General features: G+C 35.4%; 1 protein-coding gene across 5 annotated transcripts in view; it reads right to left on the bottom strand.

Annotated features, from left to right (window-relative positions):
• The window catches only part of tanc2b (tetratricopeptide repeat, ankyrin repeat and coiled-coil containing 2b), a 78,900-nt gene that overhangs the window by 41,311 nt on the left and 18,199 nt on the right, over positions 1–19,390 (bottom strand). For 4 of the 5 annotated variants that reach the window (XM_016513367.1, XM_016513368.1, XM_016513370.1 and 1 more), the window contains exons 2-3: positions 4,092–4,240; positions 2,827–2,989 (exon numbers count right to left, since the gene is read on the bottom strand). In XM_016513367.1, coding sequence (XP_016368853.1) covers positions 2,827–2,989; positions 4,092–4,240 — 312 coding nt within the window. Of the gene's footprint in view, positions 1–2,826; positions 2,990–4,091; positions 4,241–6,008; positions 6,081–19,390 lie in introns of those variants that run through there. The other variant, XM_016513371.1, reaches the window with a different exon arrangement.

The raw sequence follows: 19,390 nt of genomic DNA, 5'->3' as shown, positions 1-19,390 counted from the left end.
GAAGGAGAGTAGCTGTCAAGACTGTGCTCCTTACAGATCACATCAGCTGTGTTTTCGTGCAAAGTTGTGACAAGAAAATTCTGTTAGAAAGGGTAATTTCCCCAGAGGACTGAGTGGAGCTGCGTTTGAATACTGTATGAAAAGTGATTGCATCAATTAAGCTCTTGCAGTTTTGCGAGTATCATTTGGCTTGATTTTCAGTGCATTATCTTCAGATATGCGTGATAAACGCAGAGCTTTAGAGCCTTAAAAATATCGTTACATCTAAAGACTTATTTTACACCACTAGTTGCATAAGTGGAACTGCAACTTGTTTGTTTCAATGAAATTAGATTTTTGTTTTCAGAAAAGAAGTGCATTATACGTACTTATCTCTCTGCATTAATTTTTCAGTGTGAAAACATGAATTGCACTACTAATACTATGAAACTGAGCTGAAAAGTGCAGAATTATGTGAAATGGGACACAGTTAGTGTAAGTGGAGGTATGAATAAAACATGGCTTAATATTGGTGCATTCAAGTCATGTTAGAAAGATCGTATTTACGAGTTGAACACACTTAAACGTCACCACAAAGTCGTAATTATGAGAGGGAGACTAAAACTTTGTTTAAGCCCAGAGTTTGGAGAGTGTCAGTGAGAAAATATGTTTGGAAGCAATGGATGCAGCATCTGTATTGATGGTAAATTTGTTGAAATAATATTATCAAATCTAAATCTAAATATATTTATTAAATCTTCAATTTACTATAAAACTAATCTAAGTTGCATGCACAAAATACAATGTAAAATTATGATAGAATATATTCAATTTACAATTAACATATTCAGAAAAAAAAAGTAAATTAAAAAATTGAACATAAAAAGCAAAAACATATTCATCATTTTGTAGAAGCAGAGTTTAAAAATCTTGCTGATTTTTATTTATTTATTTATTTTTTGTAGAAAAGGTATCACCATCTTGCTCTGAGTAGAGTGACTTGAACTCACTTGACGTTGCAATTATGACTTACCAACTCATAAATACGAACTTCCCAGGAGGAATTAAACACACCATACGGCAGCTCCGGGAACAGAAGACCCGCCTTTCAGTCAAAAGAGCCAATCGGCTTTTAGAAAAGGCATCTTATTTTTATTCTAGCACATAGACCAGTCAGTATTAGCTGGACCAGCCTGAAAATATTCAGGTTTTATTGTGATTTTAACTTAAGGAGCAATGATTCCACTGTTGTTAAAACATATACGTATATTTAACTATAAACTTTAACAGTTTTTGCGATTTCAGTGTCTCCTTTTTCAAGTAGACAGGAGGCTGTACTTGCAAGCCTATTGCTTTTATGAAAAAATAGATGGCTGGGTGAATTACCAAGATGGACAAAGAGTAACCTGACATTCTGAACGGAGAATGGAGTGTCTGGGAAACCTAATGTACATTCACTATTAAAAAAGTTCCACCTTCCTCAACTTCAAAACTTAAGTTCAGTTGCTGCCTTATTTAAAGTATAATCGAATTGGCTGTACAAGTCATTTCAACTTAAATTATATTAAACTGACTTAAAAGCTGAGTTGAATCATGTATAACTTAAAAAGGGAAATTATTTTGATGTTAAATTAAAGGAAAAACATATGCTACCATGACTTACTGATCACATCATTTCTTACAATGTTCACAACAGAAAATGCTACACATTTAAGTCAATAAACTTTGCACAAAAATGAAAATATATTGGAAGAAATGAATGATTTTAGCCAACAAGAAAGCATCATATTGATCAAAAGTGGCAGTAAAAACATTTTTAATGTTACAAATGATTTCTAAACCCAAGTAAATGCTGTTCTTTTGAACTTTCTATTCATCAAATAATCCTGAAAAAAAAGTTTCCACACAGCTTAACTATTTTCAATGTTAATAATCAGAAATGTTTCTTGAGCAGCAAATGAGCATAGCAGAATGATTTCTGAAGGATCATGTGACACTGAAGACTGGAGTAATGATGCTGAAAATTCAGCTTTGATCACAGGAATAAATTATATTTTAATTAATTATAAAGGGGACATCGGATGCAAAATTCACTTTTACATGGTGTTTGCATATAAATGTGTCTTAGCAGTGTGTGCAACCAGCCTACAATGATAAAAATCCATTCACTCCTTTTTTAATCCCCACAAAACCTAAACAGTCACAATTATCAAGCGTTTTGATTTTCTGAGCAGTATGACATCATAGTGCTCAAGCCCCGCCCACGGCCGCTGACGGACTGTCCCGTATTAGCATATCTCCGCCCTCAGCCATTTTCTCGGACCTCGAGCAGCTGTAGGTCTCATAAGCAATGCAGGTGTTTTGTAGTTTGATGTAAAAGTGAACATAAGAGTCTTCGTTTTTCTCCCGACATCAGAGCCACTGAGAACGAAGTGGATTAGTTTTGTTTTTGATGGTAACACGCCACCGAATACACAAAATCAGAAGTGAGGGGCGGGGTGAGCAGTAGCTCATTATCATTTAAAGAGACCGAAACGGGTCACTGTGAACAGAGCTGTTTTTGACAAGTTGTTTTACACGACCGTTGAGGAATTTTAACCAAAGTATGTTACAGACATTTCATGAAGACCTTAAAGAATCACACCAAATTCTGGAAAATGGGCATCCCATGTCCACTTTAAAATATATTTAAATAGAAAACAGTTTTTTTTAAATAGTACATATGTACTATAGTACAAATAGTACATATTACACACAATATTACTGTTTTTACTGTACTTTTGATCAAATAAATGCCACTTTTGAAAACATAACCAATCTTACTGACCCCAAATGTCAGTCACTCACCGATAATGCCGCTGTCTCTGCTCTCCAGGGTGGATGTGGGGCTGGTGACGGCCTGTCCTGGAGCAGCAGAAGGAAGAGTGGAGCATGGACTGCAGGCAGGAGGCGAGGCGGTGCTGCTGGTCAGGGTGGAACACGGACTCATCCTCCCACTCAGTCCTAAACCCTGCACACAAAGCCTTTGCTCTCAGTGTCTCAGCTTGTGTTTGCAGTTGACCAATTAATCTCTATCAGCTCTGGAAGTCTGCAGCTGGCAGCAGGAAGTCCTCTCTCTCGGCTCCTGATGGGACGGCGGTGGCACTCTGTGACAGGCTGAGCCAGTGTCGGTTCGGGTTAGGTGGGCGCTGAGGCCCCAGGCAGGCCATAATGAAGCATGGCACGGCTAATCTGCCCACTACCACGATTAACATCAAACATCACAACAGGCAAAGCACCTTGCCTTAAAACATTCACAACCACTTAAGGTCAGAGTGACAAGTCCATACACACACACACTCACACTCACACACACCACACCTGACTGTAGCCTTAGTAATCCTGAAGACCTTAATTAGCTTGCTCAGGTGTGTTTGATTAGGGTTAGAGCTAAACTCTGCAGGACATCGGCACTCCAGGACCGACGTTGCCTACCCCTGAACTAAATGCACATGGCTTGGATTCTCAGTGAACTGTCAAACTCTTCATAACTTCTAAACATTATTTCAGTGTGTGAGCCATCATATGCAAAATGATCCATTCAATTATTAAAATTATTTTAGTGGCATTGGCCAATTCATTGACACAGTAACAAGGTTTTGAAGAACGACAAATATTTGGGTAACATTTAAGTCATTAAGTCATTTGCACACATGCAATTGTCCCATTAAACAATGACAACTGCACTTGCGATGTAGAAAATATTAAGACTGATTTAAAAAATGGGCCAAAGAAACTGTAATATTATGATATATTGTATTATGGTACAAACATTACCGCTTTACAGCATGACTAGGAAGAATAAGAATTACAGATACATTCCAAAGTAAAACATCTAGAAACATTACAGTAATTTTGGGGAAAAACGTGTTTAATTGTCATGAATCTAATGTCACAATAAATAAAATCAGCAAAAAATGGTCCTAAACAAGCTTCACTTTCTTAATATGTCAGAATGTCTACTATTTGTCTTTGCTTTTAGGGTGAAATAGGTGAGATCCAGCCTTTCTGAGTTTCTTTTATATCTTAAGGAGGTGTATATTTATAGCAGGAGGTGAGGTTGAATAACCCACCTGTGCGTCATCAGGCTCATCCATGCTGTACTGCGGCCCTTGAGAACCCTCGCTCACTTTTTCTCCGAGTAGGAAGCCAAGACGAGTCATCAACGTGTTTGCTGCCTCGTCCACTGAGGGAGGGGGGCCGAGATCTGGACCTAACCCCCCTAAAGACAGAAAGAGAGAGCGAGAGAGAGCGTGAAATTGAGTCAAGTGTAAAGTGAAACCAGCAAACTAGCTCACCACAACAGAAAAAGTTAATTATGAGCTTCACATCTTCCGCTGCTCATGACAACTATATCATGAGATATGGATTCCGCATGAAAATTCAACAATTCCGTAAGTGATTTCCCACACATCTTAAATGACGCCTCACCCTCAGAGCGCCATCAATCTCTCTCTGTGTTCTCTTAGCCGAGTAAAATCACCCTGCGGTCTTCCTTTAGAGCTGCTGCATGGCTACATACGGAGACGACGCTTCAGGATCAGACTGACAGAGACACGAACTACATCAACCAGCTCACACCATGCTATATAATCAGCTAACAGCTCACAGAAAGAAAGAGAGAGAGAGAAGCAGAGAGCTAGAAAAGGAACATTTGTCAAGAAGACATACAGGTAAAACCGCTTAAAGTGTGATGATTTTAATTTGAAGGCTATTTAGGCCTTACTGACAGAGATGGATGGATGGATAGATGGATAGATGGATGGATAGATGGATAGATGGATAGATGGATAGATGGATATAGACAGACAGACAGACAGACAGACAGACAGACAGACAGACAGATAGATAGATAGAGTCAGACAGACAGATAGATAGATAGATAGATAGATAGAGTCAGACAGACAGATAGATAGACAGCCTGACAGACAGCCTGACAGACAGACAGACAGACAGACAGATAGATAGATAGATAGATAGATAAACAAATGTACGAACAACAGATGATAGATAGATAGATAGATAGATATAGTCAGACAGACATACATATAGATAGATAGATAGATAGATAGATATAGTCAGACAGACAGACAGACAGACAGACAGATAGATAGATAGATAGATAGATAGATAGATAGATAGATAAACAAATGTACGAACAACAGATGATAGATAGATAGATAGATAGATGGATAGATAGACAGACAGATAGATATAGTCAGACAGACAGATAGATAGACAGGCAGACAGACAGACAGACAGACAGACAGACAGATAGATATAGTCAGACAGACAGATAGATAGACAGGCAGACAGACAGACAGACAGACAGACAGACAGACAGACAGACAGACAGATAGATAGACAGGCAGACAGACAGACAGACAGACAGACAGACAGATAGATAGATAGATAGATAGATAGATAGATTATGAATAAATCAAAATGAACATTTAATTTTGTTTACACTGGTGCGATAAAGCAATAATCCACGAGATGCCTCTTTTACCATGGTAAAATCACTGTAACACACAAGCTTGTGTGGTTTATTGCTTTTATAAAATATATACGCCAATACACAATAATGTTAAATAGAAAGTTACATCTGTTATAATAATTTAAGTCTTCTTTTAAGTGCGTAGTTCATTATTACACTCACCTTACACATTATTATAATGTTCAACACAATTGTGCTTATATTCATTTTACAACCGTCTCAAATGTGGCTCATTCAATCAGAATTCAGAAGTATCATTTAAAAAAAAAATCAGTTTTGACTCTGTGTTGGGTCGCCACTTAATGATCAATGTAAAATCTGAGTCCTGAAGCAGAACCAGTTATGAAGCACTGCCTGAGCCAAGTTTAGTCACGCCAACATAATGCAAACAGAATGAGAGAGGAGTATAAACACTCATTCAAAGAAAAGCAGGAGAGACTGAGACTGACAGAGAAAGAGAGAAAGGTGAGGATGAGAAAATATCAAAACACACCTGTTCCCTGGCATGCCATTCCTTCAACACATCACACATGAATCCCGCATGCGGCGCGTCCAGCAGCGTCAGCGCAAGAGCGTATGAACACACAGCCGCAGCCGCATGTCTGGGAGGGACAGTGTGTGTGTGTGTGTGGGGCGTGTTTCTAATGAGTCTTCAGTGAAACATTCAGCTGTTTAGGGAAGGTCGGGGTGGACTGTCCTGCCCCACAAAACAATACAGCATAGAAGAAAGATCAGAAAACAACAAAGCCAATGAGAGGACAGCTGTACTGCTCAGTTTAGAGCTCAAGATTTCACTCATGTTTCACTTAAGCATCAACGTTGTCTCAAACATTTCTCCTAAAATTCCTTGTAAGAAATTAAAGTGGATACAAATGAGACAACTATTACAATTGAATATACAATATTCAATACACTTCTCCATGTTGTGTATAAAAAGGCTTTAAAAAGTGATTTGTTTTATTGAAAGGAACCATCATTTCAACCAAACATAATTTCCAAATATTAAATTCAAGAAATAAAATGCTGTTAAACTGTAGTTTAAATAATCAAGGCATGTTTTCCTTACTATTACTATTTATTTTACCATTAATATTTAATCATTGTTGTATCATACATTATGTATTATTTAGCTTTTTTGCCATCTCTTGTTAGCTATATTAGTTTTATTATTATTATTATTATTATTATTATTACTGTTTGTCAAGAAACAGAAGAAAGGATGATATTTATTATATACTTATTATTATATATTAAAATATAACAATCTGCAGTAATAAACAACAACAATTATTGTATAACTATTGTATAAATATTGTATAAGTTTTCCTTACTTTTACTATTTATTTTATTGCTATTCGTTTACCATTAATATTTAATAATTGTTATTATGTATCATATATTGTTTTGTTTTTTTTGCAATGTGGTAGTCATTTGAGTATTAAGAAGACACATTACAAATGTATTATTATTATTATTACTACTGTTTTTCAAGAAAGAGAAGAAATAATCTGTTTTAGATGGACCAATATAACAATCCGCAGTAATAAACAACAACATTTGTTTACATATTTGTACGTTTTTGACAAATATGATATAATATACAGTATAAGAGCTATGGAAATAATGTGATACAGATCAGATAATTTGGTTTTACAAGAATTTCATGATAACTTTTGAGTTCACAGTGAAATATCTGACTTTTGATTGGTATCTTCAAGCAAACCTCAGTTTGAGACATTATTGAGATGTTTACTGAGATGTTTTTCTGAGTTCTTTTTCTCAGGAGAATCACGACACTCAAGCAAAAGCCTCCATTTGTTCCCCATTTAATCTCACTGCTGTCAAGAAGAAAGACTTGAGATATTAAAGAGCTCATAAAAACCATAAACAGGTCAACTTGCATTGCTTTCACAAGTAATCCATCATTTTTCCTCGCTACACTACCATTTAACCTGTTCTTACACACCGTGAGAGTGAAATTCCCCTTCCTGCACAGCAACAACAACAGACAGACCGGACAAACGGCTTTCCTCAATGAGCCCGTAGCAATAACGCATGTGCATGATCTGATGATACAATCTCAAAAGTTTGAACAACTGACCGAGTGTCAACATCAAACAGGAGTCTCAACTTGTCTAGCGACACACCCTCCACAAGCCTGTCATATTAACACTCCAAAACATCACGGGAACAAGCTACAACACACTGCTTTCAATAGACTATCAATTGCAGCGCTCCTACAGCGTCTAAAAATACCATCTAGGCAGCTGACTGGGGTTTGAAACACAAATGTGTATGTTTATGCATATGCTCTCATTTTTTCCTGTAAGTGAAAGAGTACTTACTCTAAACCTGCGCGCCTGTGTGATACAGCAACAATGGCAGTCAGATAACACTGTGCCGAATTTAAATATACATCTGAAGGCCTCTAATGGACTGGACAGACCTGACTGACAGGCAGCACAGACTTGATTGAGCTCCTCGTCTCATAATGACTCGATGGCAAATTCCTTTCCTTTCTCTTCCAGGAAAGATGTTGAAATGAGCAGACCAGTCTCTGGATTTGCTGGTTATATAAAACGAAGCATTCGTGTGTGCGGCCCGGTAGATTTTAGTGTACATTTGTGTTTGCGTGCAGGTTGCAGTGAGAATGTCAGTGCTGGAAATGAGTCTATACATAGACAGTCACAGCACCCACGCACCTACCTCAAATACACTGCGGAGCTGCTATCTATATGATGAAACGTTCACGTACATCGGCTTTGTTACGTATTAAAACACATATGCTATAAATGGAACATCTAAGAAACTTCTCTTCAGGTGAGATCATTAGGGCTGGTGGATATAGCTACAAATTGCATCTTGACATTTTATTACATTCAACAAACATCTCTGTGTTTACGTATTAAAGGGGTCATATGATGCAATTTCATTTTTTCCTTTGTACAGTATGTGGAAAATAATGTGTTTTTTTAACTTTAAACCGCATAAACACATTTCATTACACCAAATACACAAAATAATGTTCTTTTTAGCAGCATCATATGACCCCTTTAAAAGGCTTAAAAGGTGATTTGTTTCGTTAAGGGGAATCATCATTTCATCTGAACAGCCCCTGTTGCCAAGATGTTTAAGGAACAAAATACAGTTAAAATGTTAGTTAGTTAAAATGATCAAGTTTTCCTTAATGTTACTGTTGGTCAAGGAATAGAAGAAAGGATGACATTCAATAATCTGTTTAGATGCATCAATATGACAATCCTAGCAATAATCAATAACACTGATTTACATACATGTCAGTGTTACGAAACGTTTTTTTAACCAATATTATAATGTCATTTTTTATATATTATAAAAATATTTTCATACTATATAATAGGGGTTATTTTATTTCATTTCATTTCAATCAAGTTAACAAAAATGTTTTTTTATGGTTTTAGTTTCGACCATGGTGTGTGTGGTTTTGGTTTTAATTAAAATTTTTAACTACAACCCTGAATTGATCAAAAGTGACATTAAAAACATTTATAAAGTTTCAGAAGATTTCTATTTCAAATAAATGCTGTTCTTTTGAACTTTGTATTCATCGACAATCCTGAAAATTTAAAAAATGTATCATGATTTCCACCAAAATATGAAGCAGCACAACTGTTTTCAACATTGATAATAATCAGAAATGTTTCTTGAGCAGCAAATCAGCATATTAGAATGATTTCTGAAGATCATGTGACACTGAAGACTGGAGTAATGATGCTAAAAAATTATTTGATCACAGGAATAAATTACATTTTATAATACATTACAATAGACAACAGTTATTTTAAATTGTAATTATATTTCAAAATATTGCTGTTTTATTGTATTCTTAAACAAATAAATGCAGCCTTGGTGAGACATTTTCAAAAAATCCTACTAATCCCAAATGTTTGAACATTAATACATACAGTTGTAGATTATAATATACATATGTTACTTAATAGTATTAAATATTATGAAATATTTGTATATTATACAAATATCCTTTGTTATTTACAAAATGAAGATCACACAAAAAACTTTCGGAGTGATTCCGCAAGTGAGTTGATGAGTTTTGGATCAATTCAGTGAATTCGAGTGATTTGAACTGAATCAAACCGATCAAACCACGTTAAACATTGTTTTGCTACTGATCTCTATCTAAACGAGCTGAAATGAGCAGGATGTGATTACATATATGTAAATATAGAGAAATGTACTGGTGCTCGTGATCATATCTGTAACTCAGAGCGAATCAGAGACGTGATGATCAATCGAGTGATTGGCTGAAATGACCCACATTCCCTGTGAGAGAGGCCATGCAGATGGGAGAAGACAGCATAAAACACTTCCTTGCCCCCCCACCCCCCTCCTCCTCCTCCTCCCGCTCTGTCCTGTCATCCTCGCATTCCCGCGCTATGGAGAAGACAGATGGTTGCTATGGCAACAGGCAGTGCGGTAGGAAGGGTGGCTGTAGTTTCCCGGGGGTGGGCATGCTGTCTCTCTCAGTGGTTTTTTCACTCTTGTCATGCATGCTTGCCCAGCAGGAGTGGCACAGGTGCGAGTATGCGAGATTTGAAGTCTGGCAGAAGAGACAGTGTACAGATTTATCATCCACTGAGAGTCACGGCAGGTAGTGACAGAGCAAACCGAGCAGCATCCTAAACAACCGACACACAGAGACGGAGGAGATGGACGAGGATGGAGTCTCAGTACAGGCCTGCTGACTCATGGTGTAAATGACTCCAGTCGTTACGCATCTCGCTCTCACACACACATCTTCAGAAATTTAAACTGGCTGAATTTTAAATGCACCATTAAAAATTATTTAGATTTATGAAAATTAACATGCACAATTGTTAAAACACAAAAAGATTTATGAAAATGTCAAAGCTGCTCTTTTACAAAACAATAATGAATGTCAAGAGGAGACACTATTTTGCTTAGTTTATTAAAATAATGACAACCAACATTTTATGTCAGGTCCAGATATGAATTCGGAAATCAATATGAAATCAAAATTCATTTTTAAACTAAACAAAACTCAGCACTAAGATATATAGCAAAAGTATAAATAATATAATATAATATAATATAATATAATATAATGAATTATTATATTTTTCCTAAATATATGGTACTGTATATAAAATATTAAATGGAAATATTTATATTTAAGGAAGCAATAGGAGATTAAAAACATGAAAAGTATATATAATTATTATATTTTTTTCATAATTCTTATTAGTATATATTTTTTTTTCATTTTTTTTATCACATAATATAATGAATTATTATATTTTTCCTAAATATATGGTACTGTATATAAAATATTAAATGGAAATATTTATATTTAAGGAAGCAATAGGAGATTAAAAACATGAAAAGTATATATAATTATTATATTTTTTTCATAATTCTTATTAGTATATATATTTTTTTCATTTTTTTTATCACCTATTGCTTCTTTATCCCACCTCAAAACTGCCTATATAAAATATATGTATACATTTTATTATATTACTAATTCATATTATTAATGTAAATATGTATATTTAAGGAAGCAATAGGAGATAAAACCTGAAAAGTATATATCATTATTATATTTTCATAATTATTATTAATCATAAATATTTCATAATGATTATTAGTATGTATGTATATATATATATATATATATATATATTAGTATATATATGTTTTTTTTTTCAGTTTAACAGCGTTAAAAATATTTAACGCAATTAACGCAGGGGCGGAGCTAGGCTTGATCACCCCACTCACTCGCTGCTTCTGTCTCTTTTTTTCTTGACAAGAATTGTGCTTATTTAAAACGTCTTTACGAGCACATCATACGGGAAACTTTTCAAACGCGCACTCCAACTTCACCTCAGCGCCAGGCAGATTAAAAGGCGATTAAAGCTGCATTAAAACTGTGCATGTATGTAAGTATGTGTTATATATGAGTCAGAGTTAAGAACATGTCTCTGAAATGCAGTGGTTTTCAAAACTGTCCTGGAGCAGCAGCAACACACCCGATTCAACTCATTATGTTGTGAGAAAATACGATGCGTGTCCGATCTGCGTCATGTTCAGCAGCCAAAACAACCTCATAACCAGCTGCTGTGATGTCTGTTCATCAAAGAACAAAAGAGGAAATCAATAACTTCTGTAGCTTTAAGGATTCATCTATATTTCATATAGAATTTAGTGTTTGATAACTTTATTCAATTTCTGTATATTTCCTACTTGTTGAAGGGCACAGGTAGCTAAATATGACATTTAGTGATAATGGCCTTCAGTCATAAAAAAGATACCACTAAACAAATATAAAAAAAAATACTGTCTGCATGTGAAAAAATGTGTGCAATGACTTGAAGACTGCAGTCCACAAACGCTCACCATCAAACTGAACTGAACTTCTGCAAAGAAGAGTGGGCAAATATTGCAAAGCTGTGCAAAGTTATTAGAGACAAATCCCAACAGATATATCTTTCACTTGGATGTTATAAGTTGCACTGAGTAAATACTGTGTCCATCTTCATTTCAGGTTGAAAAATGTGATTATTTTAAAGGGTGCTGATTCTTTTCTAAACCCACTGTGTGTGTGTGTGTGAAATATATATATATATATATATATATATATTAGGAAGGATGCTATAAATGCTATAAATTCCCCCCATGTCAGTAGTGAAGACAGACAGCAGATACTGCGCTGGAATGATGCTGCTGAGAGGGGTTTAAGACGGATGAGGAACAGCTAAAATCCACACCGCTGACCGAGCTCTCAAAACAGCCCAAGACAAACCACTCTAGACTTTCCACACGACTGGAATACAGATGAGTGTGAACAGTGGGAGGAGTGTGCAGACGGTCGAGAAAACCAGGTGCAAAGATCACTGAGCGATGAAGAAAACCGGTGCAGACGTCGCCTTGGGTCAAGTTTGCAAAAAAACCTTCAAGAAATGTTCACAATTTCACACATTTATGGCCAGAATATCAGTGATTAAAGCTTATGAAAAATCAATTACCCTGAAAATCCCTGTCTAAACTATTATAATGGGCACTTACACACTGCAGCTAATATTTATCACTAAATTTCAGTTTTTTTCACATGCAATATTCAGATAAAATACAAAAGTGACAATCACATCTAAAAATTCACCCCCATAAAAATAATGTATAGTGACAGCTTTTTTTTTTTTAAAGGGGTCATATGATGCAATTTCAAGTTTTCCTTTCTCTTTGGAGTGTTACATGCTCTTCGTGCATAGATAAGATCCCTAAAGTTTAAAAAAACTTTACCCCCAAAGAGTAAAGTCTCAAACCCAAAGAGATATTCTTTATAAAAGTTAAGACTAGTCCACGCCCTCCTAAAACGCCTCGTTTAAACACGCCCCCACATGTCTACCTCACTATGTGGGAAGATTTGCATAACGCTGCCCAAATGTTTACACAAAGAAAGAGCAGACATGGTTTTATGTTTACGCGGCGCGATGCACAACGCAACGCATAAGAAAACAGTATAAGTCATTATAATCCGTAATTATGTCCCCACTGGATGCTACAAAAATCGTTTATAATGCGTTTTATTGGTTTTGTCTCGTTGCGCCGGGACACGGCATCACAGTATGGTAAGGGGCGTAACATTCTCCATCACATGCTTGAGGTATTCGGCCAATCACAATGCACTGGATAGCTGGCCAATCACAGCACACCTCGCTTTTCAGACAGATGAGCTTTGTAAAGGCGTTTCAGAAAGGCGGGGCATAGAGGAGAAACAATAATGTTATGTGGAAAATAATGTGTTTTTTAAACCTTAAACCGCATAAACACATTGCGTTACACCAAATACACAACATAATGTTCTTTTTAGCAACATCATATGACCCCTTTAAATACATGCAATGTGTACAGAGATGTCTGATTCACTGTACGCTACCGTTCAAAAGTTTGCGGTCGGAAAGATTATTTAATGTTTTTGAAAGAAGTCTATTCTGTTCATCAAGGCTGCATTTATTGGATCAAAATACAGTCAAGACAGTAATATTGTGAAATATTATTACATTTTATTATAACTGCTTTCTATTTGAATATATTTTAAAGTGTAATTTATTCCTGTGATATCAAATATGAATTATCAAACATTACGCCAGTCTTCAGTGTCCCACGATCCTTCAGAAATTTGAATAAACATATTAAATAATGCAATCATATATTATGTAATATTTAATATATAATATAAAATTGTCTAAAACAAATTTTTTATTACTTGAAATAAAATTAACATTGCCTAAAATAAAATAAAAAACTTAAAGTTGAAGTAAATAACTTAAACTAAAAACTTAATAAAGAACAATAGAGACATATGAAAAAAAATTATACAAATGACAAAAACATACAACAAATTTACTCAAAAATTGAACTGAAAGTACAATTAAAAGAACATATACAAATAAAATCTAATTTGATTAACAAAAACTACAACAGTATATCAATGTTAAATATCAAACACTGATATTTACTTTATAATAACTTGCATAAAGAACTAAATAACTAAATAAACACCTAGAAAGTTATGTTTTATATCTTCTCCAGTAGTTCCTACACTGAGTTTGTATGAGGTGACACCCCTAAAACTCTGCAGTGTGTATTTGACCCATGCAGTAGAGCATCTCTGACCGTCTGCACACACAAGCCCAACTAATACTAACAGTTGTCTGCAATAACTTGCGACTGTGAATGCAAAGCTCTAAAAATGTCCTCAATGAGTCACCGACAGATGCAGAGAGAGATGCAGAACGAGCTGCAGTCCCAGCAGGAGATGTGACTGCTGTTAGCAGGACTCTGTGCCACAGCCGAGATCAGACATGGGAATGCAGGGGCTCCTCTCAAACTCATTCACACACACACACACACACACACACACACACACACACACACACACACACACTCAAAACGGGGGTTGTGATGACAGAAGGGTCACAAGCCAAGGTCAGAGTAGAAGAGAACACAGATGGATGAAATCAAAGGGAGGATTGGGTTTCACTACCGCTAATGGTACAGCATTGGATTGTAAAACATACAGATGCATTCACCTGATTTCATTTCATATCCATTATTTAATTATGTGATCTGATTACGGGCCAAAAATCCATACTGAAGCAATAAGATACGAGAGCCTGTGCTATATCACAAATACATTGACAGGCATACTGAACAAACAATTCTTAGTTAAACATATTATTAGCCCGAGCTCTAATATAAATGAAATGCTATTGGCTATTTAAAAAGGGGGCGGGGCGGGGCTATGTCCCGAACGCTGCACGTTTCAAGGCACTTCAGTGGATCTTTAAGTAGTTAGACATAAAATGTTTATATATTTTCTCCATTGACATAGATCTGCTTCCAAACAGTTAAGCACCCTTTTGAAAAAATATGTGGGAAGTGTGTCAAGATAGCAGGTTGATGATTTAAGGTGCTGTACTATTTCTTCCAAAATTTTGCTATCAATTTCTTCAAAAGCAGACATAGTATCTTCTTTTTGATATTGTGGTCGAATCTGTCTAACCTCTGCATAACTTGGGGATGTGCTAATCGCCTTCCTGATATTATTGATCTTCTCAGAAAAGAAGGAAGCAAACTCATTGCATTTGCTGTCGGAGAGCATTTCACTGGCAATCTGACTTGGGGGGTTTGTCAGTCTCTCAACAGTAGCAAAAAGAGTGCGAGTGTTGTTCTAGCGTGACTTACTGTAAAAATGCTTTATTGACCAATCAGAACTATCTGTTTTAAAGAAATACTACAACATGGTCACCAAATATGATTAAACGAATATAATTATAATCAAGAACATCTCTTGAGACCATGGCCGTAGCCAGCTATGAGGTAAATTTTTCATGTTCAAAAATAACATTTGTTCTCTGAATGACTAATTTGCTGTTTAAAACTTGTCTGCATGAATACGTTTAGACAGTTTGCAATAATGTTTAGCGTCCATGATATGAAAACGATCGCTGCGAGACGCTGGCGGTGCGAATGAGGCTTGAGAGAGTTGTGAGTGAGGGCGCGGGAGCCAGATCCAGCTATTATAAGCGTCTTTGAACTCGTCTTTTCCACTTAATTTGACACTTTAGAAAGTTAATAAAGAGGGAAGTTGCAGTTTAGGGTTAGCAATGTCTTTATCTTCTCTTATTTTCCGGTTTTTATTTGTTTTCATAGCAATTATCTGGCAACACTGACAGGTTATTGCTGACAGGACACCACATTCAGTAAGGCAAACGCAAAAAATAACATGATATTATCTGTCAGAAACGTTAACAACAACAGTAGTAAAGTTGAATGTAAAGTTTTTGACACTTACACAGCAATTAAATGAAAAAGTATTTCCATTTAAAATTTATATTCAATGCAGTTAGTTGAATTTAACGGGTACTTTTTTGACCTACTTACTGTAAGTAGGACTGAAGTACACCTTTAAATGTAATTTTATAATAACTTCTATTGTCTTTAAAATATGGTTAAAGTGAATGAATGGTGAACTAAAATATACTTCAATGTCATTTCTATTGAAACTTGTTTTTTAATATATTTGCATTTACACATTAATGCAATGTTAACGTTGCAATTTAGTACATTTGAAATATATGAACTTTTAAACGTAATATCAAAAAATACACGTACACTTATAATCAAATACTTTACATGTGCATTACTATGTTAGTCAACACATTAAAATAAGTGTATTTGTGTTTCAATAATATTATATTGTCTGCAAGTAGAGTTTTTAAAAACACAGAATTTTAAGATATGAAGTACACTACAAGCGCACATTCAATACAGTTAAGCACACTTGATTTTCACAAGGGGAAATTAGCAAACATCTAAGCACCTTAATATTTGTTTTCTGCAATGGTAGTGTCAGATGCAATGTGAATTCAGCAAAACTCCAGCCGCATTCCATGAGAGCTTCAGATGGCACAGGAATGGCTGAACATGAATCCAGCTCACGGGGAAATGTGAAGCATTCACACCGAACGCACACTGACAGATGCCTGCCCTGAACAACAGCAGGAGGCTGTGCTTCCACCAGCAATGCGGATCCAGTGCTCATGTGACTCTCTCAAAACAAGCAGCCCTTATGAGAAGAAGCATTACAGTGTTGCTTACTATAGAGTTCAAATGCGTTCCGCGTGAGATACATGACGACTGAAGCTGAGTGTGTTTCCGTGTATGAATGCTGTGTGAATGCTATTGTGATGCTGAACTCTGAATGCAAGACATGCCATACTGTATGCGTTCACTGATCCTGAACATCAGTCAAACACATAAATGCACAAGCATTACGGTGACCAGATGGCCCGATCAGATCAGTATTTTTGCCTTGTTTTCCAGTAAACAAGATGTATTTACTTGATAAGCAAAATGTGATATTAAGATCCAATACATTTTCAGAGAATATTTCTTGAATTAAGTTTCTTTTTTAATTCATTGGTAAATAGTTATGCTTGTTTCTACGCATAAATTAAATTACAACCAATGAGAATTTTATCTCGTTTTAATTTTTCCAAACAGCTGATAAAAACATCACGATAATCCACAACTAATCCACAGCACTCCAGTCCATCAGTTAACATCTGGAGAAGAAAAAAAGTTGCGTGTTTTATATTTGATTGCACATTTATCTCCTCTATTTTTACATTTACATTACCTTTGCCATTATGTAAAACACTCATTAAATATGATCTCTAGAAATGTTTATTTATCATACTGAACATTATAATTTTTGTAATGCACTTGTAGCATTTAAAATGACTGATTTTATTTTTTTAGGTTTTTTTTTGGTTAGGCAAAATTGTATACAGTTGTATAATTTGTCCATTTATTGGTTATCTGCAATTTCAAACAAGTAATTATCATTATCAGCCAGAATTAGAATCAGTGCATCCCTGCCAGGTTATCATGGTAATGCAATGTCAAACAAACATATATTACTGTATCGTGTCATTTTTGTTGTTAGTGTAGTATACACTAAACGCATTTTAAGCGACTTAATAAATGTCATGCCACACTGCAAAAACTTTGATTCTTAAAATAAGCTCTAATTTCTTACGCAAGATAAAATTCTTTGATCACTGTAAACTCAAACAAGCAGCAGAACTGGTGCAGAAATTCACAAATCAAAGTGCGGATCACTGTCAGGAGAAACAATTATGTGTGTTTTGTGCATTTCAGGTTCATGTTAGACAAATACACACACTTGAGAGGAGAACACACACTCCTAACAAAGACGGGGTTCAGCAGAGCATGTCTAACACTTCCTTCAGATAGCGCAGCTCATTGTACACACATTGTACGCAACATCTTCTACATCTCTGATAGTGCTAAACAACTGGGCTGCACTTGTGTGCGAGCGCGTGTTCAAGTTCATTCGAGGTCAGCGGCTATGAAGACGCGTCTCAAAACACTGATACCACAAGTGCGGTTTGTTCATGTGTGAATGCAGAAATATGTATAAGATGTGTGCGTGTATATACAATAAGTGCATCTGCTAGAGAAATAGATGTTCGTGATGATTCAGTGAGAGAGCTTTACATTCCTGTCAGTGCTTGACAGCACAAACTCCCAGAACACTGATACTTCTCAAACAATACAAAACCATGATGTGGATGGTATGATGTCTGAACGAACTATAAATTCAAGGTTCCAGTCAAAATTTCCCAGCATTATTTCACAATAAAGCCTTGAAAGTGCAAGTCAATTGAGCAAAAATGCATGTTATCAAGGACAAATGCACAAATACTGCTGCGAATTCTGCGATCAGTTCAAACAATACAAAACCATGATGTGGATGGTATGATGTCTGAACGAACTATAAATTCAAGGTTCCAGTCAAAATTTCCCAGCATTATTTCACAATAAAGCCTTGAAAGTGCAAGTCAATTGAGCAAAATTGCATGTTATCAAGGACAAATGCACAAATACTGCTGCGAATTCTGCGATCAGTGAGGTGTGCGAATGTTTTGAGAAAGCCGCTAACAGCGTCTGTGTGTCGCGTGAACGTCCTGGATTTCCCTGACACCATGACAGACGCCGTTTAGCTTTAATGAGCGAACCAAAACACAGTTAATAATGTCAACCATACAAATCACAGCACTAATCTTTCCTCAGCCACGACTGAATGCTGGGAATTTGGCGAGCTAATCGAAATTACATCTTTCCAGCGCGTGTGTTGATTGTGATGAATAGAGCAGAGCAGAGAAAGGTTATTAAAGAGATGTGTTGCTAATTATTTGCGTAAGCTGCGTCCAGCCCTGCTGTCCTCTGAATCACCTGCTGATGCGCTCAATAGCACAGGTTTTCTTTCATCATCTTTCTCATTTGGGCTTTAAGTTTCACTGAAGATTCTTTCGTGTTTCACAACTCAGAGCATTGAAAGCGTTCAGAGGTTTTGATATCAAAGCAAAAATGGTTTTAGCATTTCCATTCTGAATCATTTCAAACGATTTATTTCAATGAACAGATTCAAGACCTTTTTTTTTGTGGAAATCTTTGTGACATTTTTCATATAATAATAATAATAATAATAATAATACATTATATAATTAACTATCATTTTGTTCATTGTAAAAACAATGACTGTCAAGTTTTTAAAAAGTTTATTTTAAGCCATTTCAAAACAAATACATAAATAATAAGATATATATTGTAAACTTTCAGGAGGGTGGGTATAAAAAAAATTAAATTAAATTAAAAATTTTTTTTTAAATTAAATAAAACAAAATAAAACAAAATTAAATTAAATTAAAAATAAAATTAAATTAAATTAAATAAAATTAAATAAAATTAAATTAAATTAAATTA

This window comes from Sinocyclocheilus rhinocerous, unplaced genomic scaffold, assembly GCF_001515625.1.
Source record: "Sinocyclocheilus rhinocerous isolate Xijiao unplaced genomic scaffold, SAMN03320098_v1.1 scaffold24, whole genome shotgun sequence".
Lineage (NCBI taxonomy): Eukaryota > Metazoa > Chordata > Actinopteri > Cypriniformes > Cyprinidae > Sinocyclocheilus > Sinocyclocheilus rhinocerous.
Note: the sequence above shows the minus strand (reverse complement) of the source record. Positions and strands in the feature narration are given on the sequence as shown.